General features: G+C 31.4%; 1 protein-coding gene and 1 long non-coding RNA gene across 24 annotated transcripts; both read right to left on the reverse strand.

Moving 5' to 3' along the window:
- Positions 1-238: 238 nt before the first annotated feature.
- On the reverse strand, positions 239-7,913 carry LOC108479381 (transcriptional corepressor LEUNIG-like). 23 transcript variants are annotated; one of them, XM_017781936.2, is made up of 19 exons: positions 7,748-7,913; positions 7,377-7,502; positions 6,823-6,920; positions 6,606-6,715; positions 5,342-5,842; positions 5,181-5,269; positions 4,781-4,859; positions 4,632-4,707; positions 4,399-4,448; positions 3,976-4,284; positions 3,665-3,889; positions 3,143-3,373; positions 2,914-3,058; positions 2,322-2,431; positions 2,085-2,234; positions 1,653-1,808; positions 1,415-1,543; positions 837-1,046; positions 239-751 (listed from the first exon to the last, which is right to left on the reverse strand). In XM_017781936.2, the coding sequence occupies exons 2-19, from the start codon at positions 7,406-7,408 to the stop codon at positions 608-610; spliced, it is 2,844 nt and encodes a 947-aa protein (XP_017637425.1). In that variant the 5' UTR covers positions 7,409-7,502; positions 7,748-7,913; the 3' UTR covers positions 239-607. The 23 variants fall into 23 exon arrangements, with proteins under 23 accessions (XP_017637425.1, XP_052880149.1, XP_052880139.1 ...); XM_053024189.1 differs by having other exon boundaries at positions 837-1,043; positions 2,914-3,031; positions 7,377-7,496; positions 7,748-7,891; XM_053024179.1 differs by having other exon boundaries at positions 837-1,043; positions 7,377-7,496; positions 7,748-7,891.
- Positions 7,914-15,008: 7,095 nt separating this feature from the next.
- LOC128286910 (uncharacterized) lies at positions 15,009-15,823 on the reverse strand. Its single transcript, XR_008277600.1, has 2 exons — positions 15,644-15,823; positions 15,009-15,553 (listed from the first exon to the last, which is right to left on the reverse strand). It is a non-coding gene; the product is annotated as an uncharacterized LOC128286910 (long non-coding RNA).
- Positions 15,824-20,321: the final 4,498 nt, after the last annotated feature.

Genomic DNA, 20,321 nt, shown 5'->3' on the forward strand with positions numbered 1-20,321 from the left:
AAAAAGATAAAAATTAATATCTTGAATTTTTTGGTATTTTTAATTTATTTATTTATTTGTGTGTTCTCAGTCAAATTTAACGAATAAATTTGGATTTTAACTTGAAAATGTCACAATAATAAAACTACATTTTTCGACCCCAGAAAAGATTTCGGACTTATTAAAAAGCCTGTAATTATAAGATTGTCTTCCTTCTTCCATTTCAATGATTCAAATCAGTGTATTTTATTGCTACTAATTAGCTCTCAAATTCGAACATGCATACATGCATTGATTTCATTAACAAAAATTCCGCAAAAACTATCAAAGATGTTACCATCCATGGCTTCAAATCTTCAAGCTCAAGGAATATGCATCTTATCCAATCCATGAACAGTCATCTCCGACTTCGAAAAAAAACAAAAACAAAACAGAAGTACCAACAAAACATCAAAAACACAAGGTGAATGAACAGCAAGAATGTCCGAGTTAAAGATACAAGGGTTACATAAACATGCATGCAACAACAGCAGGGTTAGTTTCTACTAGGGTTACACAGGGAGCCAAGACAAACCACAGAAAACGGACAGATCGAGCAACCACAACAGCCACAAGCTAAGCGATCAAATCACTTCCACAGTTTAACGAACTTGTCATGACTTGCGGAAGAAACCAACCTTGTCACTGGTGATACAGCCAATGCAGCAATGAGTCCTTCATGAGCCGACAATGTCATGGTCTTATTCTCCGACATATTCCATAGCTCCAAAGACTGAATCCAACATGGAAAGGGAGCATGTCATTGACAAGGTAGTATATATAACAGCAAATACAAGACTAAAAGTAGAGTTACTTGCCTGGTAACAGCCAATTACGAGCAGTGATTGAAACGAAGGATGGAAAACACAAGAGTGGAACTTGTTGCCATTACAGCTCAATTCGTGAACACATTCCCCTTCACTGCCTGACGCAAAGGACCAAACTCGAACAGCGTCCTCACTAACGGATGCTAGAAGCTCACCTGAAGGGTCCCAGCATACAGAGTGGATCAGTTTAGTATGTCCCTGCTATTACAAATCAGAACACAAAACCAAAGTCAGTCATGTTACAATGGAGGAAAATGCTTAAAATACGTATAAATGAGATCACTATTGTTGGATCCTTTCACTCAACTAATCAAGTCACCAGAAAACAAACATCGGTTCGGCTAGCCTTATTTGGTTATCTTAATAAGAAGTTTTCAAATTACGCCTGTCTAGTCGTAATATAATAAAACCTGAATTAAAACCAAACCAAACACTACAGTTCGGATAACCATGGCTATAATTGGCTAGTCCAAAAATATTTTTGTAGTAACCATTGGAATGCACGTTTGAGTCAGCTAGTTCCTTAGGATTTCTTTTATACAGTTTATAACCCATGTAGACTAATTCACCTGTAAAGAGTGCCGGCAAGTTTGAGTCTCGGTGTCCAGTATAGATACAACATTCTCAGCAGCTGCAGCAAGATATTTTCCGAGGCGAGGTTGAAATCTCAATTGAGCTGTACCAGGGGCCGTACCACCCTGATCCACACAAAGGAAACAATCTCAATAGCTGTGCATCAACCTCAAAGAGAGATGCCTGAGTTCGATATAGATTTGCATTGCAAGGAAATCCGAAGCAAGATCATACCTTGAAAGCTCTTGCACAGCTCCCGTTGTTGATACTCCAGTATCGTATTTCACCATCACCATCACAAGAGCAGATAAGGTCATCCTTAGTTGGATGGAAGTCAAGTGACATAACGTTACCAGAATGTCCCCCAAATGTACGAAGCGAATAACCAGGCTGCAGAAAATTTGAAAGAACAGATCCATCACAGTATAGAAAGACTTAAAAAGCAAGCATGACAAAGAAAAATGCAGAAACCAAACCAGTACCCTTTCGATCACTGTTTTGGGACATGGCATGCGTCATCGATATGAAAATGCTAATATGGTACATGCATAAGGATTCAGCAAAACGCCTAATTGTATTTTGATGACAATAGCATATGTCAATGCAGATAAATGGAAATGGCATGAAAATAACCAGGACTAAAATTGAAAGGAAATGTCCACTAACACTGTCAGCTTCCCAGACTCTGACAGTTTTGTCAAATGAAGATGTTGCAAGGCGTGACATGCTTGGGCTGAAACGAACATCAGTAATTAAACATGAATGTTCTTCAAGCGTAGACTTCAGCTTCAAAGTGTCCGTGTACCATAATACAGCCTGCGTTGCAAAAAAAATGCAAATGATTGCACTAGTATCTAAAATTTCAAAAGAATGAAAATTTTCTGTTCCCCTCTTATAACTCACCTTTTTATCATGGCCACCAGTAGCTAGTAACTTTCCGTCTGACGAGAAATGGCAGCAAGTAACTTTGCTACTGCTTGCTCGAACAGAATTTACTTCCATAAATGTGAAACCTGAAGTCAAATGCAAATTTGGTACACTGTAAAACTAGTCCATTTCCGATATAAAAGCATCAAACGTAATCCATTTACATTATGTAGTTACATAACAATTGAATATGACATGCGTACAGGATAGATGATCCCGCCCTTACAATTGCACAATTTCTTGGGCCAATTTCAATTGGCATTTTGATATATAAACAATGAAGCAAGGTCATGAATTAGTAGCAATAAGCAACATCTAAAATAATAATAATTTAGAGAGGATAACACTAAAATGTACAAAAGTTTAATGAGATATACGGACGTATCATTTGCCATAACCGTTTGACAAAGGAATTAGCACATTATCATATCGTATCCAAGAATAACTGGGGATGTGAAAAAAGCCAATAGAGTGAAACTACAATGTTTGAAAAAATACGCTACAATAGATTCCCGACAACAGTAGACTTTATCATATCATAACAACCATACAAGTAATATTTATACACCTTTAGTTACATCCATACATCGGCCAACAGCATCTCTAGGATCCGTATCATCATGGGATAAAAAAGACTCAACGTTATCATCAAGAGATCCATCCTCCACAAATCGATCCATTTCAGCCTGCAATTCAAGATCTTTATCATCCCACTGCCAAAATGGAATTCCCATGAGAATTTATGCAAGGAATTTTTAATTCCTCCACAAACATGGGAAAATAACTTATAGACTCACCAATTGATTTGAAGGTGATGCAAGTGTACCAGCACCCTCAGCACCAAACATCATCAAAGGCTTGGAAGAACTGCCACTATGAGGCATTGCAGGCATTGAAATCACATCTCCAGGAGTGTGTGTTGATGGTGTTGAAGGTGCAGAACTAGGCGAAGGTCCAGCTGTGTTTGCTGTCCCTGAGCTATTGGCAGGGCCTGAAGAAGACACTGGCTGTTTTCTCTTTCTTCCATTCTGGTTTTTTGAAACCTTAAAATGAATTTAAGGAAATCATGTTAGAAACCTAATCATATATGTTATAAAGCTAAGAATCAGAACTAAATAACTTTACATAACAATTCGCATACATGTGGCCGCAAAATAGCCTATAATTACAACCAAAATCACTTGACCAGGAAAAAAAATAAGTTTTCAAGCTAAACACCATAGCACCATGTGCAAAGGGTGTCACATGGAAGCAGATACAACCCTCAACCAGGAATGATATTGGCAAGTTGAATTACATATAACCAGAAAAGGGCAGACCTGATCATTCCCTCGAAATGAGTTTGACATACTCCCATCCACAGTGACACTTCCACCTCCACCAACTTTATCTTGTTGGTGTAAACTCGGATTAGAACTCTGTGACTGTTGATTCGAAAGTGCATGCTGCTGAAGCTGTTGTTGCTGTGAGTTACTGTTCTGTTGCTGTTGCTGTTGCAGTTGCTGCTGCTGCTGTTGCTGCTGATGCAACTGAGCTAATTTTAACTACAAAGCAAATGAAATATATAAGAAACAGAAAGATACCAAGGAATAAAGCGAGGTAAAAGCACACTTCATAGGGACAGTAATACCTTCATTAGAATATCTGTATCTCCCCGAGGCATGAGAGGACTGCCAGCCTGCAAAGATGATACATTTGGAACCACATCACCAACAGAATTAGAAAGGCCATCCTTTCCGAGGCCCATGGTCCGATTATTATTCAATAGCATTCTCAATCTTCTATTATCATCACTGCCAGATGGTGATGTCAGATTCTGCTGAGCAAGCATGAGTTGCTGGTGCTGTGGTGTCAACATCTGAAGTTGATGAAAGGGCTGAGGAGCTTGCATAAAAGACTTTTGCGGCTGAAGGATCCCACCGCGCAGTTGGTCCAGTCCCTAAAAACAGATAAAATGAAAACCATTCAAAGGAAATATAAGATGAAAAATAAAATTTACAGTTCACTAATACATGTATGAATAAAAACATTCCAATGAAAAGATAAAACTTACTGTTAATGGCCATCCTTTCAAAGTTAAATTATTACCACCTTGATTTGACCCTGAGAAACATGAAATCACATTATTTAGATTCCAAATATACAAGTAATATGAACTTAGATTCCAAATAAATAAGTAAAATGACCCAAGTCAATCACAAGGACAAGCACGTACTATCATTAGTGGGCCATTTTCAAAGGAAAGATGCAATTTAAACAGAAAAACCTGTTAAAAGAGAAACTTACCTGGAATTCCCATTAAAGATCCATCGGGACCAGCAGCTCTAGGATTCAATACTGGATTCATCTCACTCTTTATATCCTGCTTCCATATAAAATTTCAGAACATGACAAAGGGAAGAAACATGAAAGAGATCCATTTAAGGTGACCCTACCGGTGTTGTTCCTGGCAATTGCTGACTCCGAGCTTGAACTTGCGGAGACATACCACCAGTTGTACCATGCAATACTTGCCTAAAATATACATGAATCCAAATAAGTTTATCACTGAAGACAACTTAGTCTAGGATGCTTGAATAAACCCTAAATGCATAAGACAATTTTAGATGAAAAAGGAGGCTTCAATGGCATCCAGTGGCTCAAGTTCATGTTAGAGCAGATAGACCACAAGACACAAGGGAATTACTGTAAAAATTTTGTTGTAAATCTTCTGCAGCATTTAACCGAATTATCTTACTTTAACACTGCTGAAAATTTTGTTTAGGTTTCACTTCAGAAAACATTTGCATTCAAAGACTCTTCTTTGTGTAATAAAAGGAAAGTAAAATAAATCACCCGGAAGGTGGACCAGTTGCAGCTGCAGGCTTCAATATCGAGGCATGATTTGGATCCAAGAGCTGGCCGACATTGTCACCGTACCTTTGCTGTAAGGAACTCCTAAAATGATCAACTAAAAGAAGAAAACATTTCTAAGAAATCAAAAATGATCAACCAACCTTCATAGCTGCATCATCCAAAGAATCCCTTTGATGTGGCAATTTTAGTCTTTCCTCATACATCTTAGTCGCCATGGCATTAGCAGTTCCAGCAGGCTGACGTATGAGAGTGTCGTTTCCAACAAGTCCATTTGTATTGCCATTTAGGAGCTGAGACCCGTCCCTTCGTTGCTGAGGCTGTTGTGCCTGCTGGGACTGCTGTGGTGGCTGCTGCTGCTGTTGCTGTTGCTGTTGTTGCTGCTGTTGTTGCTGCTGTTGCTGCTGTTGTTGCTGCTGTTGCTGCTGTTGTTGCTGTTGTTGCTGTTGCTGCTGCTGCTGTTGCTGTTGCTGCTGCTGTTGTTGCTGCTGTTGTTGCTGCTGTTGTTGCTGTTGTTGGGCATGCCTCTGCAATAAAAGCTGTTGCATCTGCAGTTGTTGCTGTTGCTGTTGCTGTTGATGTTGATGTTGAGGTTGCTGCTGCTGTTGCTGTTGTTGCTGCTCCCGTGCTTTAATCAATTGAGTCTGCAACATCAATGCACCATATACATCACATATGTTAAGAAGAAATCATTTGGAAGACAAGAAAATTTCGTAATCTACTTTATAATAAACATTCTCAACAGAATACAACAGGGAACACTTCTCCTGCCCTCGATTGCTTCCTTTCTTTCAATAATAAAAATACCCTTAGTTAGCCAGTTGCCCAGTTCCCAGTAAAAGTACCATGGAGGCCCTTGTACTAGGAGTCAGATTGCATTTTGCCCCCTCTACCAAAAAAATGGGTAAATTAATCCCTATATGATAGATCAAAGAGCAAACTAATCCATTTGTTAAAAATTCCATCTTTTTTTACTGTTAAAAACTAGTCCTTGTACGCCAGCATAAGGTACAAGTGACACACCATGTGTAACTATCTAGTTATTTTGTCAGCCATACCAATTTTTAACAATAGAAATGGATGAAATTTTTAACATAAATGACCAGTTTTTCTTTGATCTAACATACAAGGACTAATTTGCCCATTTTTTGAGTTAAGGGGGCGAAATGCAATCTGAATCCTAGTATGGGGGCCTCAATGGTACTTTTACTACCAGTTCCCATAAAGCATTTTGATACAAGCTCATCATGCAATATGCTTTCAGGAGTGGACTCCAATTTCCAAGTACAGAAAACAATCCGCAACAAATTAAACAAAAAATAAAATGTTGATGGTAGGTTATCCATAGCAAGTACAAACTCGAAACAAATTAACAGTTCAAAATAGAAAAATAAAATCAAAACCAACCTCAATATAAGATGCAGCAACCTCTGAATGCTTCTCATTAGTCCTGGCAATGAATATATCCCAAAAAACAGACCACCATTCAAAGAGAAAACCTCCAGGTGCATCGATAGCTGGATACCAAGTTCAGCTCCAGCATCAATGAAAGTACTAAACAATCTAATATAAAAGAACAGATCTTCGGCTTTAACATAATTCCCGAACCCGTTTAGTTGCTTACCTACAGGATCCGATGATACTTTCCCTTCAGCTTGAAAAGCCTGAGCTGAAGCCTTTAAATCCCTCTTTACTAAATAATCATGGATATATACATCTAACCTGTTGTTGACAAAATACATGCCCATACAGTATGCTTATAAGAGCAAAATCAGAACTTACAAGCATAACTAAAAACTCCATAAGCAAATAAAATTATAAGCTTTATACAACGAATATCTGATAAACAACAAAACCCTAAATCAAATTTATCGCTTTACATAAAAATAATAATGCAAAACAGAAGAACAGTAACTTGAAGTTCCACAACAAACAAAACCCTAAAAAAACCAAGCTTTCAAAGAACTTAAATTGAAATCTTTAAAGACATCAAAATGAACAAATAAAAACCCAGAAAAAGCTTACATACCCAGAACTCAAATAAAACCAAAAAAGAAAGGGAAAACATCAAAAACCACATTAAAAAGCTAAAAAAAATTGTAATAAATATAATAATAAAGATTTAAAACCCAAAACAAAGTTAACTTTAACAAGAAGGGAAAAAAAAAAAAGACTTACATTTTATCGGCTTCCCAGTTGGTTTGAGACATCTTGTTGAATCCAACAACAGACCAAAAACACTAAAGAACAGCTCCAGATTCCTAGGTAACTTGTCTGAAACAGCTTCACTTCAAGTTTCTAAAGCTACCCAGAAAAATAAAAATATTAACTCATTGTAACATTGTTTTTTAAAAATTAAAAATAAAAACTTCTAAAAACCCAAAGAAGAAAAACTTATTACAGTAGTAGAAAGAGAAGAATCTATGTAGAGAATAATAGAAGATAAACAGACAGAACCTCTCTAATTTTAGCAATATCAAAATTATATATATTTATGGATTTTTTTAATAAAAAAAGAAAATAAAAAGAATAAAGAAAGGGAAAGATACCTGCAATCCCAAAAACGTTTATTAATTTTTGAGAGCTTTTTTTTTCTTTTTCTTTTTTTGGTTTTTTTTATTATTTTTTTTGGTGTGTGAATTTATTTTCTTTCTTTTTTGTAGCTTTGGGTGGATTTGGGGTTGCTGTTGCAGATATCATAATGCCTTGTTACTTGAATTTACACGAAAAGCCCTTTCAATTTATTTAATTTTCAAAATGAGACTGATTTCGTGGCAGTACTTCAATGCAAATGACCAATATAACCTTAATGATTTACCTTAATTTTTATTCCAGAAAGCTGTGAGTTAGGTGAGGTTAGTATGGATTAATTAGTAAATTGAGTAGAAAAATACAATTCTATTGCTTTTTCTATTGTGGGGCTACATTTCTTTAATATTTGTGAATAAACCCCAAATGTTTTATTTTTTATGGTTTTCATCTATTATTTTTGTTTCAAGTTTCAGCTGTGCCCATGATTTGGAGTATTAAAAGTGAATTTGGATAAACGGTAAAGTGAGTATAACTTAGTTTTTGTCTTACGCAACTATCTAATCTATTTTGGTGAGCAGCCTAAACTTTTTTATTAAAAAATTATTATAATTAATTTTCCTTTTTGGTGAATTTTAGATTCCAACTTGCCAGAATAGTTCTAAACTAATGTCCTTTAAAATTAGTTTAAAATATTACAAAATTCTTCCCTATATTTAAACTTTAAAAATAAAATATAACTAATAGCTGACAGTCTAATTATTAAAATTAAAATAACTATTGAAATTTTGAAACAAATTTTGCTTTTACTAAATATTTTTAAAAGATTTTTTTTACTTTTTTCATTATAAATTCGAATATTGGACCCTATGTATATGTTAATTCAGCCTATATATGACCCAAGTGAGGGGAAATTTATTTCAGGGGTCTTTTCACGTCATTGTCTATAGTACCCTCAATTAATTCCATCCTACTTATGACTCGTGTCATTAAAATAAAAATATAAACTATAAATAAATCATTATAAATTAATATACAAATGTTACGTTTTTAGAATAATCTCAATAAAAATGAAGAGAAATAGACAAACTAACAATAAGTGCAATATTAGAATAATTAAAAAAAAATCAGATAAGTATCAAATCGTTAAAATTTATATCCTAACTCAACCATTCAACCTGACAATGAACACCGATCAACCAAGAGACAACTGCCAAAAGCTCAAAAAGACCCATTGTATCAATGATTTACAAAATGTCAAGTTTTAGATGACTTATCCTTGTCATCATTTGAAATCTATTACTATCACTATGATTTATCACGATAAGACTCTTCGAGAACAGTTCCTAATAGATCCGGTGATGCCCTTACATTGTCAAATCTTATATTTACGACATAAGATAACTAGATTACGATAATATAGGATGAGATTAAAAAACAAAGTAAAAACCTCGAAAAAAATGTTGAAACAATCATGACCAGTAACTAGCCTAAAGGCTGACACCACCGTCAACAAATTAGAGATTTAGGTTAAAAAGGTTGAAAATCTAGAATTTTTTCTATAAAATGAATAGCAAAAGTTAATTAATGGACAATAAAATTTCATTATATTTTCTTAAAAGTTGATTATTCAAGTTTTAATATGTATTGAACTCAAACTATAAATCAATTGATTAAAGTGTTCTGAGTTCATCTATGCCTAATACCAAGGTTCAAATCATAAGTTTGTTTACGTGGTAGTGTAGTGTGTAGATGTGTGAGTTTGAACTTATATTGTATCAAAAAATTTTAATATAGTTAGATATTAAAAAGAAGCTAAATGCTTAAATTAGTGTAAAATCTTTTTAGGATTGTTAACATAAGGGTAAAATATTTTAGGAGTTCTTTCAAGCATTTCACCCTAAGCTATTAGTACAAAATTAGGTGAGTGCTAACATGTTTAAAATTAAACACAGGGTAGCTATGTCAGATATTACTTAAAAAAAAAAAAACATATTTTAAAACATAATATACAACAATTGAAAAGCCTTTGTTCGACCACGTTAAAAAAGGGTCTGCCACTTATTTGATAATTTTGAAAGATTAGACTTTTATTTGAGTAAATTTAAAAAAAATTTAGTCATTAATTGATAATTTTGAAAGATTTGACCCTTATTTTAGTATTTTTTAAATGTTTAACCCACCTATTTTAGCACATTTGGAAGATATTAGTCCTTATTTGACTATTTTAAAAAAAATTGTAATTATGTGAGTTAGATTTGACCCCAATTTGAACATTTAGCAACAAAAAAAAAAAAACACATCAACTATGTTGAAGCAAAATTAAAAAACTATCCAAACCCGAAAATATATAAACAAGTAATACAAAATGGCTCTATCCCATTGTTAAACACGAAACAACTTCAAAACCCAAAATGACTCAAATTCAAATTTGATAAAAATTCGAAACCGTCCAAACTCTAAGTAATTACCTAAAATAATCCAAAAATATTAAAACTTGAATCAATTGTACCTAATTTAACCCATCCAACTGGGGCTGGCAGGGCAATGGGAATTTAGCATTTTAACCTATAAAATTTATAAAATTAAATGGTTAAATTACATTTTCTCTTAAAAATGATAAAATTTTAATTTAACTCTTTAAAAATTTAAAAATTATATATAAACTAATACAATGATGAATTTATATTTCAACTATTATAAAAGTAGTTAACTTAATTCTGATCTCAAAAATTTTCTTATTAGATTTACATGTCTAATTCTATCATCCACCTCCACCAGCAAGCTATCTAATTCTAAGGCAAAATAGCAAAATTGGGAATGTTACAAATAAACTACAAAACTCTAAATGATTTCTACTTTTTGTTTTTATACAATGCTTAAAATTAAGCATAGCCTCCCGATTTAAAAATAAGAGTATAATGCGCTTTAATGCACTTAAACTCATATACTTTTGTATTAACAACAATATTTATACCAAACGAACTAAGATGCAATCAACAATAAAAATAATTATTTTTATATATACATAAATAATAATTCCTACATAACCAAACTGGGCCAAATAAGATAAATTTTCCTGCAGGCCCAATCCAATATGGGTTGAATTGGATAGGTAACTTCTCGACTGTTGTAGGTGTATATGTTTAGATGTTTAAATTTTAATTTTTTAATGAATTTTATACATTGATGAATGTATTAATTATAGCTTCCTTTTACCTATGTTTCCAATCTATTAGATGTTTTATGATTGTTCTTTCTAATTGTAAAAATGATTTTGGTATTTTAATAAAAATAAAGTGTTGTTTGATAATTTTTAATTTTAATTTTAAAACTTTAAATGATAATTTTATGATATATAATATTTTGGTTTACTATGACAACATAAATGGGTAATAGATTTTTCCCATTAATTTAATTGAAAAATCAAATACATTAATAAAAAAATAGAAAATTTTCAAAACTATACATGAATTTTGGTGTAATGTGTTATTTTATATATGAAAGCTTTTACTTGATTCAGTTCTTATAAATTATTGACACAATTATTGACATGGCATCATTTTATGTTTATATATTGTATACACAAATAATTATATTTATTCAATATAAAAATAATTTAATGTGTTTAATTATTTCTTTAAAATGAGTATAATTGAATCAACATTAATGTTTCATGTATATATTTGAACCACAATCAAAGTTTCAAGTGTATAATTGCACCAAATCAAAGTTCATGTATCATTTTGAGATTTGTCCCAATAAAAAAATCACTAAAACTTTTTCATTAATTTATCAAATAGAACCCAAGTTTTGGGTCATTGAAGATTTTAAATTTGTAATAAAAACTAGAAAATGTGTCAACCGAAAAGAATTGATCAGAATCGAAAATCAATTAACTTGATAAAAACTTGAAAAAAATCATATTATTCAACCCAATTTAAGTCAAGGCTTTTCTCCATCGATGTTATTAAGATTTCCTTTTATCTAAATGTAATAATTTCATCGTATTTGATAAATTATTAAAATGGTTAAAACGATTATTCGTCGAAATATACAAATGTCAATTATTATCTCCATGTTAGAATGTCAATGATGAGTTTGCATGTAAAGCAAATGGTTAAGCACATATTGACTTACTAGTTAGTTAATATTTAATTAATATTAAATTGCTTTACAACGAGTAATGGTAGAGCTAGTATGTTGAGCCTAATAGTAGAGGTGGAGGATGGATTTTGTGCCGGGGCTCAGAGTGGAACATTATTGTTAAAGAGAGTTCTCACTTATTAATTGACAATCAAATCGTTGATGATTTTATGCATATTCCTTGGCATTTCTCGTTTGAGTACGAAACTGCCTATGAAGAAGGATGGAAGGAAGTGAGGGAATGGATAACCTAGAAGCTAAGGATAAGCACAATTGGTGTTGTATTGGAGACTTTAATGCCATATGCTCCGAATAGGAGAAATATGGAGATAGATCAGAAGACTGGAGACAAATTGAATTCGTCAATGCTTTCATCAACAATTTATGTCTTATCCAGACATAAATAGAAAGGGCGAAGTTTTCTGTGTAGAAGACCATAATGTCAAAACTGAGGATGGTAGTCTTATGCACTATTGAGTGGAGCAAAAGCTTTCAAAATGCTCATTGAATTTACAAGGTGGCATTAGCCTCGGACCACTGCCATATTATCTTATCCCTTGATATGAAAATGATTGGAGGCAAAAAGAAATCAAATTTGAGTCAAAATGCCTTGTGAACAATGAAAGTGACCCGGTGGTCCAAGAGGCTAGAATTCAACAAACGATAGCACTAAGTTGAACAACTTATCAGGGAATTTCAAGACCACCAATTGCTTATCAGGCAAAGAGGAGATGGAATCTATTAAGCATGTTCTTTTCTTCTGCCCTTTCGCATGAGCTACATAGTGTGCATCGTGCTTTAGCTATTTTCCTCGGGATGTGGGATTTTTAAGCCCCAAACAATGGTGGGATAGCATCACTACATCTTTCTCATCTTTCGGTTCCTTTTGCTCTAAAAATTTAGTCTTAGTTCAATTGATATGAATCTTAATACAGGAAGACGTGAGTTCGAGTACGCTGAAACACATTATCCTCTTATTTATGAGTTGGTGAAGGGCTATGGGTAGTTTTAAGTACTGTGTCAAAAAAAGCTGATATGATTAGAACCTATAATAGGGTTGTTCAAAAAAAAATCTAATTGCTAATCTTTGGTGGCATATTTAGAAAGTTCCCAATAAATTTTTTTTTTGAAAGAATTTCCATTGAGTCAATTGTAATTGACCACCTCTTCTTATGTTTCCTCGAAAAACAAGAAAGTGATAAATAATGCTTGCTAGAACGAAGTGTAACTGCTATGCGAATTGGCACGCCAACATTGCTAAATTGTTAATGTTTTTTAGTCAGTATTTCGATTAAACAATTCCCTAATATAAATATATATACATATCCAATGTCGATTCATTATTTTTAGTATTTCTAATTCAAAACCAAATATGAAATTTTGGTTTCATATTGGCTCCTTTAAGAAAGATGGATAAATTAAAAAAATTATATAAATAAGATAAAGATAAGACAGGAATGAAATGAAATAAGAATTCAGCACATAACATTTATGTTAGCTTTTCTGTCGTATTTTGTTTCCGCCAACATAAATAAATTCATAACATTGTTTAGATTTAAATAACTTTTTATGATATAATACTTAAAAACTACTCATACTTTCACCCGAATATTTAAATAGGAAAATAAATGCATTTAAGCACACTTAAACCACGTCTTCCTGCACTAACAACAATATCAATGTCAACCGAGCTAAGATGCATAAATAGGCATTTAAATAATTTTTTTAAATTAAAATAAAATTTTTAATTAAACTTTTATTAAAATTCTTATTGAACTCCAAATTTCTTTATAAACACTAAAAATTAATTCTAGAATCCACTGCTGAACATAAATTCTCAAAAGTCTGACGACCTTAATCTTAGAATTAAACCAAAGCAGCATTAGGACAAATAAATACGGTACAAAATATATTCATTCAAGCTTTGATCCAGACCCAACCTCACAAGTACAATTTTTAAAACAGACATAAGCTACTGTTACATATATGTGTGTATATATATTGGGCTATTTCAATATAAATGAAATCAAAATTAAGGTGAGATATTGTAAATGTTAATCTCAAACTAATAAAATCCCCTCTTTTAAAAGTGATATATCATGAATTGATTATACTAAATTTCAAGTTATTTTATTATTTTACTAATGAATACGAAAAGAGAAAAAAATGATTTTTATTTTATTTTCTTTTGTAATATGAGTGCAACAGAACGATTCTTGATCTTTATTTTTTGATACAATGCTCAAAACTACTCATAATCTCTTCTTAACCCTTCAATAAAAGGATAACGCATTTCAACACACTTAAACCTATGTCCACTTGCATTAATAGCAATGCTGATGTCAATTGAACTACAACTCAATTTGCCTATGATTCAAATCTTGAACTTATATATAAAAGTGATTTGTCTGAATTAATTAGGTTTTGAGCAATTAAAATGACTTGTCTAAATATAAAACCCTTTTTGATATTTACCAAACATATCAAATGAAACATTTTTTTATTTCTATATTTCTAATAAAAATAAGTTATTATAAATACTACACTGAACTCAAATTAATTAGTTAACCGAAATAAATTCAAAGAAAAATTCATGCATAAATTATATATGCTGTGCTTGAATTTTATCGTTCAAAGTATCGACTTTTTTGTTCATATTCATCTTCTTCAAGTGATAAACACAATTTTCAGTAAAAATGTCGTGGACAATCTTGTACTAAGAGTCATATTGCATTTTGTCCCCAATACTCAAAAAATAGATAAATAAATATCTATACGTTCAATTAAAGAACAAACTAACTCATCTTTTAAAAATTTTATTCATTTCTATTACTAAAATCTAATCCCTATCAATCATAATGAGATATATATGATACTTCATATGTAACTGACTGATTATTCTATCAACTGCTCTAATTTTTAACAATAAAACAAATAAAATTTTAATAAAAATAACTAATTCACTTTTTAATATAATATACCTTTAATCAACTTTTACCATCCAATAGGTCAACCTTTCCCGCCCACCAAAAGTTAGAACCCCAATCACAAAAACAACAACAACAAAAATCCATCGTAAATGAATAAGATAAAAAATCATTGCAAATTCATTATAGAAAGAAAAAAAAAATAGAATAACTAAATCAACTGACTGTATAATAATAAATGGGGTTGTCACATACTATAACAAATAACAATATAGTACTAATAAGCTACACGTTTTCCCAGAGATAAAAGAAAACGAAAATTACAGTGACAGAGGCTTTAGGACAATGAAACAGTATACGGCATTGAAGTCTGCATTGTTTGTTCCAAAAGACCTCTTACTGCAATAATATTTTCTTGTTTTAAATTAACTTCCCATGAAGTTATGGTTTTTTTTTTTTCCATTCATGAACCAAGCAACAGCATAAAAATGAATCCAAAAGCAGAAGCTAATAATAGAAAAAAGAAAATAAATAAAAAACCAAACTACTCGTTGCTTTTTACCAACTTTATGGGACCAAAAACTAAAAAAAGAGATTGAGCCGAACCCGCCAATATCACAGCCGTCGCCACCGCCACCGTCACCGGTTCCTTCTACGGTTACTCCACGCTTTATACGAGCTTCCAAAACCCATCGTTATAGTAGCTGCCATTTTCGTTGCAGATGAATCCACAGCAATCACCATTATTGAACACTGAGAGAGACCAAAATTGTCAAAAAAAGAATAAAAGTAACATAAATCTGAAAATGACTTTGGTGTCTACTCTGTGTTCTTTATATTTACCTTGACAAAGCTTACCTTGATGGGTTTGTGGGTTTTATATTTTTTTCCCCCTTTTGTCCTTATCTTAGAAAGAAAAAGAAAACATTATTACAATGAAGAACAAGAACAAGAAGAGGAAGTAGAAACTGGAGATATTCTTGTCTTAAAGCACATATTAATGAAAACAAGAAGTAAAAAATATGGGGAAATAAATAAAGGGATTATTGCTTTTTTGGTACAGTACTTTAGGGGGTTTGTTTTGCATTAAGCTGTGGTTTAATTTTTTAAACCCCACATTTTTCACATTTTTAGTTTTGGCCCAGATTTGCTAGATTTGCGCGAACAACCTCTGGCCCTCTTCTTGTTTCTGTGCTTACCCTTCATCTTTTGGGAAAATGCCTTTGTTATCCCCTTTTCCCCGTGTTTGGGGATCACAAAAGGTTAAAATCTGTCATAGGTACTTGTACTCTTCAAAATTTTGAAATTTAGTCCATGTACTTTTATTTTAAAGATTTTAATCACTTTCCTTTCCAGATTTCAAAATTTAGATTCAAATGTTAATACAATTATTTCTTTTTATTAAATATGTTGGTGTGATATTTAGAAATTAAAAAAATTCACTTACTAGCAATTTATCAAAAAAAAATTTATAATGAACATGAATTTAATAAAATAAGCTTAACATAATTAATAGTTGGACTTGAATTTTAAAATCCAAAAATAGAGTGATTAAATTCCAATAAATAAAAATATAAAAACTAAATTCTAAATTTATGAATAATACAACAACTTATTGCATATTTTAACTTCTTACCATTTCAGTTGAGGTTTTATTTCGCTTTTGTTTATTTGTTTTTATTATTTTTATATGAAATCTTTATATAAAATAATTTAAAATTAAATGTTTTAAGATTAATAAAATTCAATTATAAATACTTTATCACTTTACTTATAATTTAATTATTTAATATTTTTATAAATATATGTTTAATAATTTTATAAATATATGTTTAATATTTTTTCTTTTATATCGTGAGTGTACCATTGATGTTCGGTTCGCCTGTGTGGTAGTGAAAAGTGTGTGCGTGCGTCGGTGTGCAAGTTTGAAATTATATTGTATTAATAATAATTAATGTATTATTATATTGTTCTATGTATGCATGAATATATGAATACATATTTCCTCTTATTTTCTTAAATATTTTTAAGGGACTGTTTTTTTTTTTTTTTTTACTTAAATTAGTCTTTGAACTATATAATTGTTTTCATATTGGGTTTGAACTTTTTTTTTTTAATCCAAGTTAGTTCCTAAACTTGACAATTGTTTCCACATTGATACGTGAATTTTAGGATTATCAAGAAAATGTCAGAGATTAATATGGATCTATAAAAAAATTCAGACTCTGATGCAAAACAAATGTCAAATTTAAGGATTAACTTGAAAAAAAAATTAAAATTGACTCGGACTAAAAAATTTAAGGATTTGCATCTGTCGGGGGATTGTTGCGAAATCAAGTTGGGGATTAGATTCTAGGATATAATCATTATTTAGGAGTTGTTCAATATTTGAACCCGAGCTTTGGGACATTCTAGATGAGTTGACTATTTTAAATAGACGAAAATATGAGAGAGTGCTAATTCATACGGATAGCCTAGAAATTATTAAACAATCGACTGTTTCAAATTTAACCTTGGTTAAAAGAATCAAAGATATATTAAAATATGAAAGTTTGTGATTTTTAAAATATATTTCTAAGAAAGATAATCAAATTGCTGATGAAATTGTGAAAGTGCATATTTTTTTAGGAAGCTCCTAAGGAGATTTACAATATTTATGTTAAAATAAAACAACTAAATTTTTATTTCTAGTATTTTAATGTAACCATTTTGATTTTGTTTTATTCAAAAAAAAATTGAAACCCTAATGTTAGAACAGTTATGAAATTTAAACCCAAAAGTGTATTAACTCTTCTTTTAACGTTCAAAACTTGAAAAATCATAGGGCAGCAGCAGTGCCTTTTTGTTGTTAGGTGTTTATTATTAATAATAAAATACTGACAGCGTCAGAACAAACCGGCAGCAGCAAAGCCGAGGCGTGATTTATCGAGACGACCACCGAAAAACAAACCCTACGGCTACACGCCTCCCCCCACAGTGGCCTCTCCCCCCTAACATTCCTTTGTTTTTATTTTATGGATTATTATACACACCCTTTTTAATTAGCTACAACCCACCTACGTCCTACTCCCACCCTCTTTCCTCAATCTGAATCGGGTTTTTAGTTATTTTATATTTAGTTTGAATATTTTTTGGTCTTTAATTTTTTAATTTTAGTCTTATTTTGTGATATTCTTTTAAATTAATGATTATGGTTAAAAGATAAAAATAAAAAATCATAATCGTTTAATTAAATAATGCTAAAAATATGAAATTATGTTGGTGACCTGGAACTTAATAAATTGGTATTAAATTGAATGTTAAAGTCCAATTTAAATACTTTATGACAAAAAAATCTTCAAGGACTAAACTGAACATTAAAACCAAACTCGACGTCAAATTGAATCTTGAAGTCAAATATATATTTTGAATAGTATATTAACTCTAATTTATAGGGTCAATCTTTTTATAACCATTTATATAATATTTAAATATTTTATTAAAATAATATGTTGACTAAAATTTATTATTTTAATTTCCTTAAGAACAAATTAATTTTATTAAAATTTAATAAAAGAGATTATTATAAACAATTAATTTAGTGAAGAGTGTACTTCATGCTTCATGAGTGTTGATGTTATAAAGAGTAAAAATAAAATATCAAAAATCGATTTTACAATAAATTTAATTATTATAATAAAATGTTATTATGGAAAGTAATTATTATAAAGTAAATATACGCGGATTTCTAATTTCTCTAAATATATTGGCTATTGTTTTGCACTTAACGCTGAGCTTTGGGAAGCTCTGGAGGGACTACAAATTGTTTCGAGTCTAGGCCTTCGATAGATTATGCTTGAGATAGATAGTATGATTGCAATTCAGTTTATTCAAAATGAGTCAGTTGAGTTCTACCATTCAGTAGTGTTACGAGTTACTAAAGAAATTATTCAACGTCCTTGGATGATTAGGGTGACACATTTATTTGAGAGGGTAACCGAGTAGCCGCGCGATGGACTGAAAGTAACGGCATTTGAAGGCCTTTGGGTATGTATAGCTATATGCAACCCCAGGATAAAATTCTTCAAAAGCTACATGATGATTACTCTGAAATGACCTGATCTCGCCTAGTCTAGTTATGGTTTTATCCTCCTTCGTGTGCAAAAAAATATATGAATTATATCCACAATTGTTCCACACTACTATCTTTAATTAAAAATTTTAGGGTAAATTGCATCAAATGTCATTAAATTATTAGTAAATTTACATTTTGGTCATTCAACTTCAAAAAGTTACAAAATGGTAATTGAATTATTCAAAAGTTTTCATTTAAGTCACTGGGCTATTAAAATCGTTGTTGTACGACATTTTCTATTTGCACTACCTACACCAATCAAAAGCTCTCCTTCTCCCTTCTCTTCTACAATTTTTTTTTTTACAAAACAACTTTAAACATCACGAATCTACGAAACCAAAATCTAAACAACTTTCTTCTCCGATCTTCGACACTAACCTTGGATCTAAGGTATGTTGTTTTACTAATCGATGGATACTAATTTATCATAGCGATCGTCAAATTGCCACTCGAAGCTTGCTAGCTATACCTAAAAAAAAATTCAAATAACCCAATGACTTAAATAAAAAAATTTAAATAATTTAGCGACTTAAATAAAAATTTAAAATACTAAAGTTAAATTAAGGGGAATTATATTGGCTATTCAGATGATTACTGAATCGGAATGGAAAAATGCACAAAAAATTCATTAAGGAATCAGATTCTAAGGTGAGGGTTTGGTGGTGTAGAGATAAATCTTTGATGTTTCGTGTATATACAAACTCGATATAGTGTGTATTTGCAGGATTTAGTGTTAATAAAATTGATGGTGCTGAGAGAGGAAAGAAGAAAAGGGTTGATGGGTCATTTGGGTGTAAGGTGGGGGATAGGTAGAATAAGAAAAAGGAAGCCCCGAAATTCACGTATTCCATGTTAACACAAAGTGTCATGTGATGTGAATTACTTCTTTTTTGTTTTTTAATTACTTTTGTTGTGTCTGTCTTTAGTTGCTTTCTTGCTTTCCACATGTATTGAATGGATTTTATTTACCATATTTAGACCAACCACTCGGTTTTTATCATTTTCGCACCAATTTGTCTTTTTTTCTTCATATATTACTACTTTAATTCATGTTAAATCAGTGCCTTCATATCATATCTTCTATAACGTATTTATTTCTTATTTAGGCACTTAATTCAACAATTAAAAAGTGATATTTAATAGGGTGATTAAAATTAATAATTGTAATTTTGTTAGTTAAAGGATTAAAATGAAAATTTATTCATAGTTAATTTAGTGGTTAATAGCATATTTATCCTTTTCTAATACAATGTTGAAGGTGAGAAATGAGGCCACATGGTTTGAACCCGTATCTATCATATCCCTAAGCCACACCTATTTCTTTTTTAGGCCTTTAATTGAACAATTAAAAAGTGCCACTTAACATTCGGGTGACCAAAAAGGATAATTTTAAAAAGTTTAGTGACC

This window comes from Gossypium arboreum, chromosome 13, assembly GCF_025698485.1.
Source record: "Gossypium arboreum isolate Shixiya-1 chromosome 13, ASM2569848v2, whole genome shotgun sequence".
Lineage (NCBI taxonomy): Eukaryota > Viridiplantae > Streptophyta > Magnoliopsida > Malvales > Malvaceae > Gossypium > Gossypium arboreum.

Bases quoted from the DNA above. Each gene is read 5' to 3' on its own strand.
- LOC108479381 (XM_053024173.1), bottom strand. From the start codon at position 7,408: ATGTCTCAAACCAACTGGGAAGCCGATAAAAT. The intron at 4,285-4,398 runs GTAAGTTTTATC...ATCTGTTTTTAG, and splicing joins TGAAAGGATGGCCATTAACA to GGACTGGACCAACTGCGCGG. The intron at 1,809-2,084 runs GTTAGTGGACAT...AATTTTCTGCAG, and splicing joins GAGTCTGGGAAGCTGACAGT to CCTGGTTATTCGCTTCGTAC.